We start from the raw sequence: 15,495 nt of genomic DNA on the forward strand, positions 1-15,495 counted from the left end.
TTTTCCTCTGCTCCTCCTCTTGCTTGTGCTCTCTTCATTAATTAATTAATTAAAAATTAATTAATTTTGAGATTTAAAAATCTTAAAAAACCTAAATTCAAAATGGATGAAACACCTAAATGTGAGACAGGAAACCATCAACACTCCTGAGGAGAACATAGGCAGTAACCTCTTTGACATTGGCCATAGGAACTTCTTTTTTTTTTTTTTTTAAGATTTTATTTATTTATTTATTCATGAGAGACACAGAGAGAGAGGCAGACATAGGCAGAGGGAGGAGAAGCAGGCTCCATGCAGGAGCCCGATGCGGGACTTGATCCCAGAACTCCGGGATCACATCCTGAGCTGAAGGCAGACGTCCAACCGCTGAGTCACCCAGGTGTCCCAACAACTTCTTAATAGGTATGTCTCCTGGGTCAAGGGAACCAAAAGCAAAAATGAACTATTGGGACTTCAAGATAAAAAGATTCTGCACAGCAAAGGAAACAATCAACAAAACTGAAAGACAACCTTCAGAATGGGAGAAGATATTTGCAAATGATAAATCTGATAAAGGGTCAGTATCCAAAATCTATAAAGAACTTATAAAACTCAATACCCAAAAAACAAATAATCCAGTTAGAAAATGGGCAGAAGATATGAATACACTTTTCCAAAGAAGACATTCAGATGGCTAACAGGCACACAAAAAGATGCTCAACATCACTCATCATCAGGGAAATAGAAATCAAGACTGTGATAAGATACCACCTCACACCTGTCAGAATGGCTAAAATTAACAACATAAGAAACAGCAGGTGTTGGTGAGGATGTAGAGAAAAGGGAACCCTCTCGCATTGTTGGTGGGAATGCAAACTGGTGCAGCCACTGTGGGAAACAGTATGGAGGGTCCTCAAAAAGTTAAAAATAGAACTACCCCATGACTCAGCAATTGCACTCTTAGCTATTTACCCAAAGAATACAAAAATACTGATTTGAAGGCATACGTGCACACCAATGTTTGTAGCATTATCAACAATAGCCAAAGGAATCCCTGGGTGGCTCAGCGGTTTAGTGCCTGCCTTCAGCCCAGGGCCTGATCCTGGAGACTCGGGATTGAGTCCCATGTCGGGCTTCCTGCATAGAGCCTGCTTCTTCCTCTGCCTATGTCTCTGCCTCTCTCTCTCCTCTGTGTCTTTCATGAATAAATAAATAAAATCTTTAAAAAAAAAAAACCAATAGCCATATTATGGAACGAGCCCAAATGTCCATTGACTGATGAATAAAGAAAATATGGTATATATAGACGATGGAATATTACTCAGCCAAAAAAATGAATGAAATCGGGGCAGCCTGGGTGCCCAGGCTCAGCGGTGTAGCGCTGCCTTCAGCCCAGGGTGTGATCCTGGAGACCTGGGATCGAGTCCCACATTGGGCTTCCTGCGTGGAGCCTGCTTCTCCCTCTGCCTGTGTCTCTGCCTCTCTCTCTATGTGTCTCTCATGAATAAATAAATAAATATTTTTAAAAAATGAATGAAATCTTGCCATTTGCAGTGATGTGGATAGAGCTAGAGTGTATTATGCTGAGCCAAATAAGTCAGAGAAGACAAATACCATATGATTTCACTCATATGTGGAATTTAAGAAAGAAAACAGATGAACATAGGGAGAAAAAAAAGGGGCAAATCAGAAAACAGACTCATAACTATAGAAAACAAACTGATGGTTACCAGAGGGGAGGTGGGAGGGGTGATGGGTTAAATGGGTGATAGTGATTAAGGAGGGCGATGAGCACCAGCTATTGTATAGAAAGTGATGAATCACTAAATTCTACACCTGAAATTGATATTACACTGTTTTTTAACTAACTGGAATTTAAATAAAAACTTGAAAAAAATTATCCCAAAGAGCTCAATCTGATATTTTATTAAATTAATAATAGATTGAAATGGAAATTGTTAATAAAATGGCTTTGCTTAAAGTAACCCATAGTGTAAGTTAGAAATCCAAACTGATGAATAAATATATACAACTAGTATGTGTCTCTTCATCTGTGAAGCCAAACATGAAATCTAAAGATTCAATCCAATTTCACATTTATTGAGCGCTTGTTATGAGCCAAGTATATGCACAGCAGGCAGCTAAGCTGCTATGAATATTCTTGTCCACGTATTTTCCATATGCTTTCTTTTTCTTGAGGATTTACCCAGGAGCGAAATTCCAGGGCATAGAGTATACATATGTTTAGCTTTGGTAACTCTTTCCTTATCCTATCTTATATTGTACATTTTGATTCCTTTTATGCACAGAGCCCATCTCTTTGAAATGTTTTGAGTGCTGTAGTGGCTGTGTGCTTCATCCATTGCACAGGCTTTCAATCCTTTAACAATTACCCAAAGATAACTGGTTCCATTAGCAGGATATGTCATCTAGAACTACGTCTATCCTGTTCTGATCTGAATACCTTAAGGCTTTGCTCTGTGACCAAAACCCAACTCTTGTGTATCACCAGCCAGCTCACTCTCTTGAATTTAAGAGCAAGCAATGAAAAAAAAAAAAAAACAGAATTTCAGGTCATATTACATCCCCCAACATCTAAAAGACAACATAAATTTATGCTCCAAGGACAGCAAGCTAGCACTTTTATTTGCATGTGCTGCACTGAGTTTACCATTTTCATCTGCACGAGCAAGCCTATCCCCATAACAGCATTGTTGACAAGACTTTCCTGTCTAAATAGAGTCTGTGTTGATTCCTGATCAACAACGGTCTTGCTTCTTAAGTTTGTAGACATGAAATCCTACACTTCAGTTCCCTAAGCTGGTCTGATACTATGCTCACTTGAAAAGCATGTTCTTGCATAGGGAGTGGTTGTGGTCAGCCTTAATGTCTGGTCCTTTAATGAAATCAATGTTAATGATAAAGACCAGTGCCATCTCATGAAACTTTCTGCAGTAATGGAAATGTTCTCTCTCTGTGCTGTCAAGTATGGCAGATGCTAGACAGAAGTGACTACGGAGCCCCTGAAAGAGCAGCATGTGATGAGAAACTGCGCCATCCAGTGCTAAGTGCTAATAGCTAATGCAACTTCAATAACCAGAAAACAGAACTACAAATCAGCTCCAAATACTCTGGAAACTTTAACATCAATCATCATAGGTAATTTAATGGTTGTTTTCTGAACTCCTAAAACAGAGGCGCAACGTTTAAGCTGTGATGCTTCTGCAAATTTAGCAAGTTGCCAAGTTCTTTAAGTCCAAGGCTTGCCAATCAGACGACTGAAAATTTAATCTAATTTCAAGTTTCAAGGTGACATACCTGTTCCACAGAGTTCAACTTGAATCGTAGTCACCAGGAAATGAGGCCATAATGTTCTTTCAGAGTGGAAAATACAAGGCAAACAGAGAAAGGAAAAAAGAAAACAAACTCCGCCCTCCACTTAAAGCTGCCTTAGCGGTTCTGTGATCCGGATTAGAATATCAGAGAAACAAGCAAGCCACCACCTAGAAGGTTTCATGATTAAACCCCATTATTTGATGGGACGCCTGGGTGGCCCAGCAGTCGAGCGTCTGCCTTCACCTCACATCTGCCTTGAGCTCAGGTCGTGATCCTGGAGACCTGAGATCAAGTCCCACATCGGGGCTCCCTGCAAGGAGCCTGCTCTCTCTCTGCCTGTGTCTCTGCCTCTCTCTCTGTGTGTCTCTCATAAGTAGATAAATACAATCTTTAAAAAAAAAATCCATTATTTGGGTTAATACTTAGATAGAAGCAGCCCATCTCCTGTCAGTTATTTATGAAAATCTATTTGGAAAACAGATTAGTTGTCCTTTCTGAACTCTACCTCCAGAGAATGTTTCCTCTGCTGACTCAAAGCCAGAATCCTCTCCCGCCCCTCCTGCCGTTGCCGTTGCCGGGCTGAGGGCACTGTGGAACGAACAGAGCCCTCTCTAGACGTTTCTCTTCGCTCCAACTTTCCATCTTTTCAGAGCTAAGATAGCTGGCTCCTAGATAGGCTATCTTAATTTGGAAACCAAACATCACCCCTTTCTATCTCTGGTGAACAAAGGATGCCCTTCCAAGGGCCTCACCTGACTCTCACCTGCACAGATAAACATCCGGGGAGTGCTTCCACTTCAAAGGGAATCCTTTTGGTCAGCCCTAAGCTCTGGTGGTGGTGTAAATTCAAAGTTCCTGATACAGAACAGTGCTGTCCAATGGAGCATTCTGTGATGATAGAAATGTTCTACATCTGCACTATCCAACACGGTAGCCACCAGACATAGGTAGTTATTGACCGCTTGAAAGGGGGGCTAGTGCTGATGAGAAATGAAATGTTCTATTATTTTCTGTAGACTAGTGAGGCACCTGGGTGGCTCAGCTGGTTAAGCATCTGCCTTTGGCTCAGGTCGTGATCCCAGGGTCCTGGATTGAGCCCGGCATCAGGCTCTCTGCTCAGCAGGGAGTCTGCTTCTCCCTCTCCCTCTGCCTGCAGCTCTGCTTATTTGTGCTATGTGTGTGTGTGTGTGTGAAATAAATAAGATCTTAAAAAAAAAAAAAACATGTGACTAGCAACTACATTAGTCAGTGCTGCTAGAACACAGTCATTAAGAGTTTCCTGCCATGAACTAGATCTACTGGATTATTTCTCTCACCCTCAACATGGCACCTTCACGGTCGCTGTTGTTATAATATCTTACACATGAGGGAACTGAGGATCTGGTGCTTAAGGCATTGGTGGCAATGGGAGGAAGGGAAGGTGTGTCACTTGAACCCTGTCTCCACCACACTGTACTGCACTGGGTCTTCACTGGTCATCATTGGTCAAAACTGAAATTGCACCAAAGCCTCAGAGATGCTTTGAGGATTACCATAATGAGCAGAAGACAGTCTCCCCTAGTGGGCATTCTATGGATGCCAATAGAAGCCAAGCCCCCCAGGCAGGTGGATGTCAGGGCTTTCCTCTCTACCACGCTGTCTCTTCCTGAATTCAGTCCCCAAATTCCACCTTGTTGCTTAAAAACCATGAATGGAAAAAATGAGTGGGTGACCCTGATGTTAAATAGAAAACTTGGATTTTCAAAGCAGAAGACAGTCTCCCGTAGTGGGCATTCTATGGATGCCAATAGAAGCCAAGCCCCCCCAGGCAGGTGGATGTCAGGGCTTTCCTCTCTACCACGCTGTCTCTTCCTGAATTCAGTCCCCAAATTCCACCTTGTTGCTTAAAAACCATGAATGGAAAAAATGAGTGGGTGACCCTGATGTTAAATAGAAAACTTGGATTTTCAAAGCAGCCGTGAGAAAAAGATCAACAGCTACACTTCTGCAACACTTTGAGAGTCCTGTCATTTTCCCCTCATAGATAGGGTGATATTTTAGCAGAGAGGACCCATTTCTGTTTGGGAAGTCCACCTGAGGAAGCTTCTCTCCTCTTCCTCATCTTGGTGACAAGGGTACAGGGTCAGGAAAAGTTGGACTAGAGGGAGAGGTGGCCAAAACTTAGGCCCATCATTCTAGCAATTTCACTATCAGGTGAAGTGGGAATTTCCCAGAAGGGAGAGCTCACATAACTTACCCCTGAAAACGAAGTCACACTAAATGAAGTTATTTTGGGAAATGTTAGACTGGATAAAGTCCTCATGGGAAGCAAAAGCCAGTAGTTGGAGATTATAACAAAGCTAATTATTTGCATCAGAGAACAAAGCCATGTTAAAGACAAATGTGATTCGCTCTCCGTTTAGCCTTAAACTTCGTAAACATATCAAACGTTTCTCTTTTGCTCTTGCTTAATCACTTATGTGACTAGGATTGAAGACAGTAAAATGCTGAATTAAGCCATTTTGGGAAAAGAAGAAAATATCTCCCCTTTTGAATTATGATTTCCCAATGTTTGTTGTATCATTTTTTAAAGGTAGAGAAAAGAACAATGCAAGTCCTTTATAGAAAATAACAGAGAAGGCAAAAGAGAAAGGTAGAAACCACTTGTAATTCCATCAGCATCACTGACCATTGTTAATGTTTTTCTAAATATTTGGAACATATTTTTCTTAGCCTTGGGTCTTTCTTTGCGTGTGTGTGTGTGTGTGTGTGTGTGCATAAATACAGATAGATTTCTTCTTACTAAATAACTGGAAGTAGAACTGTAGGTACCAAGGCCTGGGGATAGGAAAATTGAGGGAATGAGCAGATGTTGTGTAAGGGTACAGCCTTGCAAGTGGAACATAAATAAGTTCTGAAGATCTAATGTACAGTGTAGTGATTATAGTCAATAATAGTATATTGTCAACTTCAAAGTTGCTAAGAGACTAGATCTTAATTGTTTTCACCACAAAAAAGAAATGACAATTATGTGACATGACAGAGGTTTTAGCTAATGCTATATTGCAATATATAATGTATCAAATCAGTACATGATACACCTTAAATTTACACACAGCTATACATTGATTATATCTCAGTAAAACACCGGGATTGCACTATTATGAAACTTTGTCATCTTCTCCCTTGAACTTCATAGTATATTTGAATGTATTTCCACATCATTAAATATTCCTCTATGATATAGTTTTAATGATTGCCTAGTGTGTTCATTTTATGGGCATAATCACATGCTTTTAAAACTAATTTTCGGGATCCCTGGGTGGCGCAGTGGTTTGGCGCTTGCCTTTGGCCCAGGGCGCGATCCTGGAGACCCGGGATCGAATCCCACATCAGGCTCCCGGTGCATGGAGCCTGCTTCTCCCTCTGCCTATGTCTCTGCCTCTCTCTCTCTCTCTCTCTGTGTGACTATCATAAATAAATAAAAATTTAAAAAAAAAAAAATAAAACTAATTTTCTTTTTTTTACTGTAATAAAAATACTGTGATAAATATTCTGGAGGCTAGCAATTTTCTGCTCATTTGTAACAATACCTTTGGTATAAAATCTTAAAATTTAAATTCTGGGGTTCAAAGTTATGCAAAACTGTAAAATTTTGATACATGCTAATTTCTTTTTCAAAAGTATTATATCAGTGTACATATTTTCTGCAGCATAAGCATGTTCATTTTCCAGCATCCTGCACCAGATACCATGGTCCTCAAAACTCTTCTGGCAGTACACACGGAATAGCAGTGTATGAATACTGCTTTGATTTACAATTCTTTGTTTCATGTAAAGGGGAACGTTTTACATATTGAACAGCCATTTGTATTTCTTGTAAATTGCTTATTTGATCCTTGGCCCTTTTTTGTGCCAAAGTGTTCATTTTTCTCAAATTTTTTGTGTTTGCACATCCTTTGTCAGTTATTAGTTCACCCCTTCAATTTTTTTTTTTTAAGATTTTATTTGGGACGCCTGGGTGGCTCAGCAGTTAAGCGGCTGCCTTCAGTTCAGGGTGTGATTGATCCCAGGGTCTCTGGATCCAGTCCCACATCAGGCTCCCTGCATGGGGCCTGCTTCTCCCTCTGCCTATGTCTCTGTCTCTCTCTGTGTGTCTCTCATGAATAAATAAACGACATCTTTTTTTTAAAAGATGAGAGAGAGACAGGGAACATGAGAGAGAGCACATGAGCAGGGGAAGGGCCAAGGGAGAGGGAGAAGCAGGCTCTCTGCTGAGCAGGGAGCCCAATGCAGGACTCCATCCCAGGACCCTGGGATCATGACCTGAGCCAAAGGCAGAGGCTTAATCGACAGAGCCACCCAGGCGCCCCTCTTCCCTTAAATTTGATATATAATTTTGGGCAGCCCGGGTGGCTCAGAGGTTTAGCGCTGCCTTTGGCCCAGGGCATGAACCTGGAGACCCGGGATCGAGTCCCACATCGGGCTCCCTGCATGAAGCATGCTTCTCCCTCTGCCTGTGTCTGTGCCCCCCTCTGTCTCTGTGCTTCTCATGAATAAATAAATAAAATCTTAAAAAAATAAATTTATGATATGTAATTTTCCTGGAAAGCAATCCTATATTTCATATTATGTAAACATACTTCAAATTCTTTTACTTTTCAACAATAATACCGAGGCTTTGATGAGATGTTTTTGTTTTGTCTCATTGTAGTGACACTATCAGAATGGGCTGATGTAATGGTGGGAAAAACATGGACTCTTGTCTTCTTCCACAGGATCTTGTGAGTCATTTAAATACAATGTATCTCTAGTTTACTAAAAATTCTTTTTATCAATAATCAATGTTGAGCTTTATCAATTGCCTTCTCAGTATCAGTGTAATCATTGGGTTTCTACCAGTTGGTGCATTATACTAATACATTTCTTTACATTGATCCAATCCTTCTATGAACTCAGTTTGATTATTTTTAACATGCTACTGGACTTATTTTGCTACTTTTCCCCCTCAGATGTTTAGACCTATTTTCATAAGAAGAATAGCATGTGGGCTCCTTTTCAGGTGCTAAATCTTGAAGATTCTCTTTTTTTTGTCATTATAACATCACCTTGAAAATCGTGCAAAAATATTTCCAACATTTTCTGTGTATAGAAATATTCAAGGAGGGGCAGCTCAGGTGGCTCAGCGGTTTGGCGCCGCCTTCAGCCCAGGGTGTGATCCTGGAGACCTGGGATTGAATCCCATGTCGGGCTCTCTGCACGGAGCCTGCTTCTCCCTCTGCCTGTATCTCTGCCTCTCTTTCTCTCTGTGTCTCTCATGAATAAATAAATAAAATCTTTAAAAAGAAAAGAAATATTCAAGGGGCACCTGGGTGGCTCAGTTGTTGAGTGTCTGCCTTTGGCTCAGGTTGTGATCCCAGGGTCCTGGAATCGAGTTCCGCATTGGGCTCCCTGCAGGGAGCCTGCTTATCCCTCTGCCTATGTCTCTGCCTCTCTCTCTGTGTGTATCTCATGAATAAATAAATAAAATCTTTTTTTTAAAAAAATGAAATATTTGAAAAGCATAAAAATAAAAAATTTACAGGTAAATAATCTGGACCATGCATTTTTGGGGCAAGTTCTTTGAAAACTCCATTCCTTCCATTGTTTAGTTATTTCAGATTTAATACTTCTTTCTGAGTCCATTTAGATTCCCTACAGTTTCTGAGAAAGTCATTTCATTCATTCAGATTTTCCAGTATTTTCATTAGCTGTATAGACTATTTCCCCCAAAAATCTATATTTGTTCCCATGTTTTATATATTTGCTAGTGAATACATTCATTTTTTCTTATTTTCCATTAGACTTGCCAGAAATTTTGCTATTTTTTTGGTATTGTTTTTCCAAAGAACATGTTCTTAGATTTTTATTTCTATTCTTTCTGTATTCTGATTTATCCATCTTATTTATATTTATCAAGTCCTTCTTCTAGTTGTTATACTTGTTTTGTTGTTCTGTTTGTAACTTTTTAAAAAAAGATTTTATTTATTCATTCATGAAAGACACAGAGAGAGAGAGAGGCAGAGGCACAGGTAGAGAGAGAGGCAGGCTCCATGCAGGGAGCCTGATGTGGGACTCAATCCCAGAACTCTAGGATCACCTGTTGGGCCAAGGCAGGCACTCAACCACTGAGCCATCCAGGCATCCCTGTTTGTAACTCTTGAATTGACTAGTAAGTAAGCTCATTTATTTTTAGTCTTAGTTAATAATGAAAATATCTGTGGCTGTGAATTTTCCTCTTATTTCTTTGGCCATGTGACATAAGAAGTGTAGACGTACAGTGATCTCATTATTATTCATTTTCAAAATAGTTATAGTTTTTTTTTAAAGATTTTATTTATTTATTTATTCATGAGAGACACAGACTGAGAGAGAGAGGCAGAGACACAAGCAGAGGGAGAAGCAGGCTCCATGCAGGGAGCCCGACGCGGGACTCGATCCTGGTCTCCAGGATCATGCCAAGGGCTGAAGGCTGCGCTAAACCGCAAAGCCACCCAGGCTGCCCCAAAATAGTTATAGTTTTAATTTTTTCTATAACTCAGTAATTACCTAGAAAAGGATGAAATGTTTTATACATTTCTCTAAGTTCCTTTCAAATTTAACTAAATATATATGTGTATATATCTTATTTTAAATAGCATTCTTATTAATCTGAAGTACATTGATGCATTTTTAATCTTAGAATTTATAAGAGGAAGTCTGTACAACTTACCCACTAATATCCAAAGATATTTCATTCATAACTTCAAATAAGCATCTAACAATATTCTTATTTTTTTTAACAATATTCTTTTAAAATGAATCACAAATGAATACTGTGCTCATAGGGTAAATTTCCTTTTTTACAATAAAAGCAATATAGATGACTTTCATATTGTTTTAAAGCAGATTTATCGGGGATCCCTGGGTGGCTCAGCGGTTTGGCGCCTGCCTTTGGCCCAGGGTGCGATCCTGGAGTCCCCGGATCGAGTCCCGCGTTGGGCTCCCGGCATGGAGCCTGCTTCTCCCTCCTCCTGTGTCTCTGCCTCTCTCTGTCTCTCTATGTCTATCATAAAATAAATAAATAGATCTTAAAAAATCAAGCAGATTTATCATAATATTAAATAGCTATGAAATATACAATTTCTTAAGGTAGTAAGATTTTTATGTCAAGATAAAGCAAATTTCTGACTATGCGCTGATGTGCTCTTATGTTTGGATTTGTTTAACAACAACAAAAGACAATGTCAGATGTGCAGCCCAAAATGTCATGATTCAAAATGTCAACTTTTATAGGTCCAGTCAGGTGAATAGAAAGACAAAAGCTCAAGTGACAAATATGAGACACTGTTCATAACTTGATTTCAAATCCAGAGACACCATAAGTCACATATTACATAGAAAGTACTAAAAATAAATTAATTGTTAATTAGTGTTATAGAAGGATGCCTGAGTGGCTTAGTGGTTGAGGCATCTCCCTTCGGCTCAGAGTGTGATCCTGGGCTTCCGGGACTGAGTCCTGCATCAGGCTCCCCCCGGGGAGCCTGCTTCTCCCTCGGCCTCTCCCTCCTTCTCCCTCTGTCCCTGCCTCTCTCTGTGTGTCTCTCATGAATAAATGAATAAAATCTTAAAAAAAGGTAAATAGCATCATGGAGAACTCAATAAAATAGATGGAAAACTGAACTGGACACTAGGATTATTGCCTCTCAAATACTATCTCTACTTTCTTATAACTTTTAATATCTTGCACAAATTTACTATGTACAAGTTTTAAGTAGTGAACTTTCAAAGGAGTCATCTTTATGTAATTTGCTTCATACAATGCTCATTTGAGCAGTTCCACATATAAGCCCAATAACCTATCAATAACAGAGATAATGATGACAAAGCAGTTTCAATCATTCTGAATATGTTACTATTTACTGCCAATGTTTGGAGTTTAGAGGACAAAGGCTCAGTAGTTTAGTGCCTGCCTTCAGCCCAGGGCGTGATCCTGCTGACCCAGGATCGAGTCCCACATTGGGCTCCCTGCATGGAGCCTGCTTCTCCCTCTGCCTGTGTCTCTGCCTCTCTCTCTCTCTGTGTCTCTCATGAATAAATAAAAAAATTTAAAAAAAGAAATCACATGGAAAGCAGACCTATGTATCTATCATTCATTTAATTCATGCAAGATAACTTTTAAAAGTTCATAGCTCTGTAAAAAGCATGTGAGCATATGTATACTCCATTTATTTGCAATTAAACAAGAGGTAGTAGAGGTCAATGTCCTTTTTTAATTTTGACCCTGATTATTCCACTTAATTATCACAAACAGAAATTTACTAAACCTATAGCACCTAAATCTACTACAGTAAACTGTGAAACCATTTAAAATATGATGTTACTCTGGGGTGCCTGGGTGGCTCAGTTGGTTAGGCATCCACCTCTTGATCTCAGCTCAGGTCTTGATCTCAGGGTTGTGATTTCAAGCCCTGTGTTGGACTCCATGATGGGCATGGAGCCTACTTAAAAAATAAATAAAAATAAAATATTATGTTACTCTGTACATTTTTATTTTATTTTTTTTACTCTGTACATTTTTAAAAGATTTGTTTATTTATTTTAGAGAGAGAGATTGAGAGAGACAAAGAGAGTGTGTGTGAGCATGGTGGGGGGGAGGAACAGAGGGAGAGAATCTTCAAGTAGACTCCCTGATGAGCATGGAACCCATTTCAGGGATCAAGGAGATCATGACCTGAGCTGAAACCAAGCGTTGGAGGCTCAACCAACCAAGCCACCCAAGTGCCCCTGCACATTTTTATTGGTTTTTGGGAAATGTGTCTGGCTGTGACACTTTGAAAGAAATCAAATAAAACCTTTAATCACTGAGTATGGAAACCTCTCATAAGGTAAAAAGGCTGCATTTTTTAAACTAGTGTCTCAATTATATTTAGCACCACTCACTAATTTTCTACAATAGAAGTCATAGATGTTTTTAAGATTTTATTTTTAAGTAATCTACATTGCAATATGAGGCTCAAACTTATAACCCTGAGATCAAGAGTTGCATGCTCTACTGACTGAGCCAGCCAAGTACCCTGAAATTGTAGATTTTTAATCAAGTGTGATTCTTCAGCGTTTAATTGGAATGAAATTGATGTATGTATATAATAAACAATTTCAAGAGACTTATAATAAATATCCCAACATTTCCAGAATACTTATAGAGGTGATAAAATGATTCTACTCTCTTCAAGCTGTCATCAGGTTAAGATACATACGGAGATAAAAGATTTTTGCTTTTATGCAAACCTATTATATTTTAACTCAGTGGTTCTTTTTTTTTTGAGATTTTATTTATTTATTCATGAGAGGCACAGAGAGAGAGCAGCAGAGACACAAACAGAGAGAGAAATAGGCTCCATGCAGGGAGCCCAATACAGGACTTGATTACGGGACTCCAGGATCACGCTCTGGGCCGGAGGTAGAAGCTCAACTGCTGAGCCACCCAGGCATCCCTAACTCAGTGGTTCTTAATCAGGGGCAATTTTGCCCCCCCTCAAGAACATCTGGAAATGTCTGGAGACATTTCTGGTTGTTAAGGTGTGGCCCTGAGGGACAGGGATGGGGACTTCAATGGTCTTCTAATGGGTGGGTAGAGACAGGGGTGCTGCTAAATATCCTACAATGCACAGGACAGCCCCCCACAACAAAGAGTTATCTGACCCTAAATGTCACTAGTGCCAGGGCCAGGGAACTCTGTTTTAACCTAATGGGGCCCCTTGCATTGCGCAGATGCTTTTGGGTAAGGGATCACATATTGCTTCCTAGTTTGCCAATATCAGAAACAGCAACTTAGGATATAGTATATTGGAGACCATATTTGGCAATGACACCTTGACAAATTGGGATCATTACTTTTATTGTTCACATGTACAAATAAATAAGTCACATGTCATACGCTGAGGAAAACCTCATAGCTGTATGTGTAGTGAGTGTCTACCCCTTGGAGACACAGAAAGGATGAGCAACCTTCAGGACAATGAGGTAGGAGGCAGCTGAGGGCTCACCTCTTTCTTGTGGCCCGGGAGCCCACTCATGCGCTCCAAACCCAATCTTGTTCCAGGGTCCCTGGACAACCCCCGGGGTCTGATCTCCCACCAGCTGCACCCCCCCTCCTCCCCACTGCCATCCCAATGAAGCTGTCCTTCTTGGAGCTTCTTCAGGGACCACAGTGGTGACGTTATATTTTTCCCTCCCAGCTCCATGAGTTCGGGAACTGCTTTACAGGTGAGCTAGCAGCCGCTCCACCCCTTGCTGCTCCTCTCCCATCTGTTCCCAATGTGAACCCCTGGAACGGTGTGGAAGGGGTACACCTAAACCACATCTCCTGTACCCTTAAGTCCAGGTGTCACTTCCAGGTGGGCGCAATCATGGAGGTCCAGAACACGGTGGCACGAGGCCCACGTGGCTGACAGATGACTTCCCAAGTCCCCTTGGCCTGCTTCTTTCACTCCTGCAAATCCCTGGGCCCCGGCCTTCCCGCCTCCGCAGCCTCCCAGGCCCTGCCTGGCTGTTCAGGCCTGGTGGCGCCAGTCCGACGGGACCTTGGACAGCGCCCGGGCCCTGGAATGCCGTGCCCACCTTCCAACACCCTTCACACTGGGACTTACAGGGGAGGCATTGCCACCCTGAAATCTTCATCAGCACCCGGGGCCTGTGGCAGGTGGTCCAAACTCCTGGGCCTCAGAGACCTGAACCCAACTTGGCTCTTCAGGTGCATCTACCCTGATGCCCCCGCCCCCCGCCCCCCGCCCCACCTCCTGAGCCCTCCAACCTTCCAGTCCCTGCACCCAGCCCCACTCACCTCTGTCCTTAGTATGCATTTGTTTTCACACCTGCTTCCTTGAATTCAACACCGTGAGCCTTCTTTTCTTTTTTCTTTTTTTTTAACCTGTGCGCGTCTTAGCCATTATTCCAGATCTATCTCAATGAACTACTCTGAGAAAATTCCCCTCCCCCCCTCTTTTTTGCGTTTTTGGTTGAGTTTTATGACTGACTTGTCCAATCTACTAACTTTGTATTCTCTCCCTTTCTTGCATTCTCATAGTATTTATTTCACATTTGTATGTGCAGGTGTTGCCAATGTGATTTGCTTTTGTGTCCTACAAAATTGAAACTTCCTGGAGAACAGGGACTGTATTTCTTTCACTTTTTGCATTTCTTTTTTTATTTTAAAGATTTTATTTTTTCATGAGAGACACACAGAGAGAGGCAGAGACACAGGCTTCCTGTGGGGAGCCCAATTCGGGACTCGATCCCAGGACCCAGGATCACGACCTGAGCCAAAGGCAGACACTCAACCTGAGCTACCCAGGCGTCCCTCATTTTTTGTATTTCTAATGGCTCAGGAATATCTGTTGAACATAATTGAATTGACTAATCCTAATCATAAACTTGATTTCTATGAAGCCCAATGCATTTTTTTTTCTCATTCCTAGGCAGAAAAAACAAAACAAACAGTTTCCAGGATCTATCATAAACAAGGCTTTGGAATATCTTTGTCTCCATCCTGATATTTTATGCTCCCTTTTAGGACAAGAAAATCTTATGAAACTGTGACAGTTAAAAGGCTCATCAAGTTTTTAGGCTAGGGCAGCCCCAGTGACTCAGTGGTTTAGTGCCGCCTTCAGCCCAGGGCGTGATCCTGGAGACCCAGGATCAAGTCCAACATCAGGCTCCCTGCATGGAGCCTGCTTCTCCCTCTGCCTGTGTCTCTGCCTCTCTCTCTCTATGTCTCTCATGAATAAATAAAAAAATCTTTGAGGAAAAAAAAAGTTTTGTAGGCTAATTTTACAGCCATAACCATAATGAACTTTGACTTATTTGTCGTAGGCTAACATTGTCTTACTTCAATGAAAATGAATCACTGCTGCTTGGAAACAAAAAATAGACAAACCAAGTGTAGTTTTGCCAACATCATCTTCTTAAAGTGGGAATTTAAAAAACAGTTTCTTCAATGAAATGCATGAGTGCCTGTGTGTGTCTCATCCTGTGAATGAAGACCAATAAATCATGAGGTTTATGTAGTAAAAGCGAGATGGTACGGAGCCTTCTGATATTTTCTCCTAGAGGTTTAATTATTTACACTGCTTCTTAGATGTTACCCAGAAAGTTTTTCATGGTCTGGACACATAATGCTTG

At 40.9% G+C, this 15,495-nt stretch overlaps 1 protein-coding gene across 11 annotated transcripts in view; it reads left to right on the forward strand.

Annotated features, from left to right (window-relative positions):
• The window catches only part of CA5B (carbonic anhydrase 5B), a 131,751-nt gene that overhangs the window by 44,637 nt on the left and 71,619 nt on the right, over window positions 1-15,495 (forward strand). For 6 of the 11 annotated variants that reach the window (XM_072743723.1, XM_072743725.1, XM_072743726.1 and 3 more), the window contains exon 6: window positions 8,009-8,078. The exons of the other annotated variants lie outside the window; for them this stretch is intronic. Coding sequence is in view for 3 of the 6 variants with exons in the window: in XM_072743725.1 (XP_072599826.1) it covers window positions 8,049-8,078 (30 nt within the window). In the remaining 3 variants the exon portion in view is untranslated. The remainder of the gene's footprint in view (window positions 1-8,008; window positions 8,079-15,495) is intronic. 11 annotated transcript variants of the gene reach the window in all.

The sequence above is a fragment of the Vulpes vulpes genome, chromosome X (assembly GCF_048418805.1).
Source record: "Vulpes vulpes isolate BD-2025 chromosome X, VulVul3, whole genome shotgun sequence".
Taxonomy (NCBI): Eukaryota; Metazoa; Chordata; class Mammalia; order Carnivora; family Canidae; genus Vulpes; species Vulpes vulpes.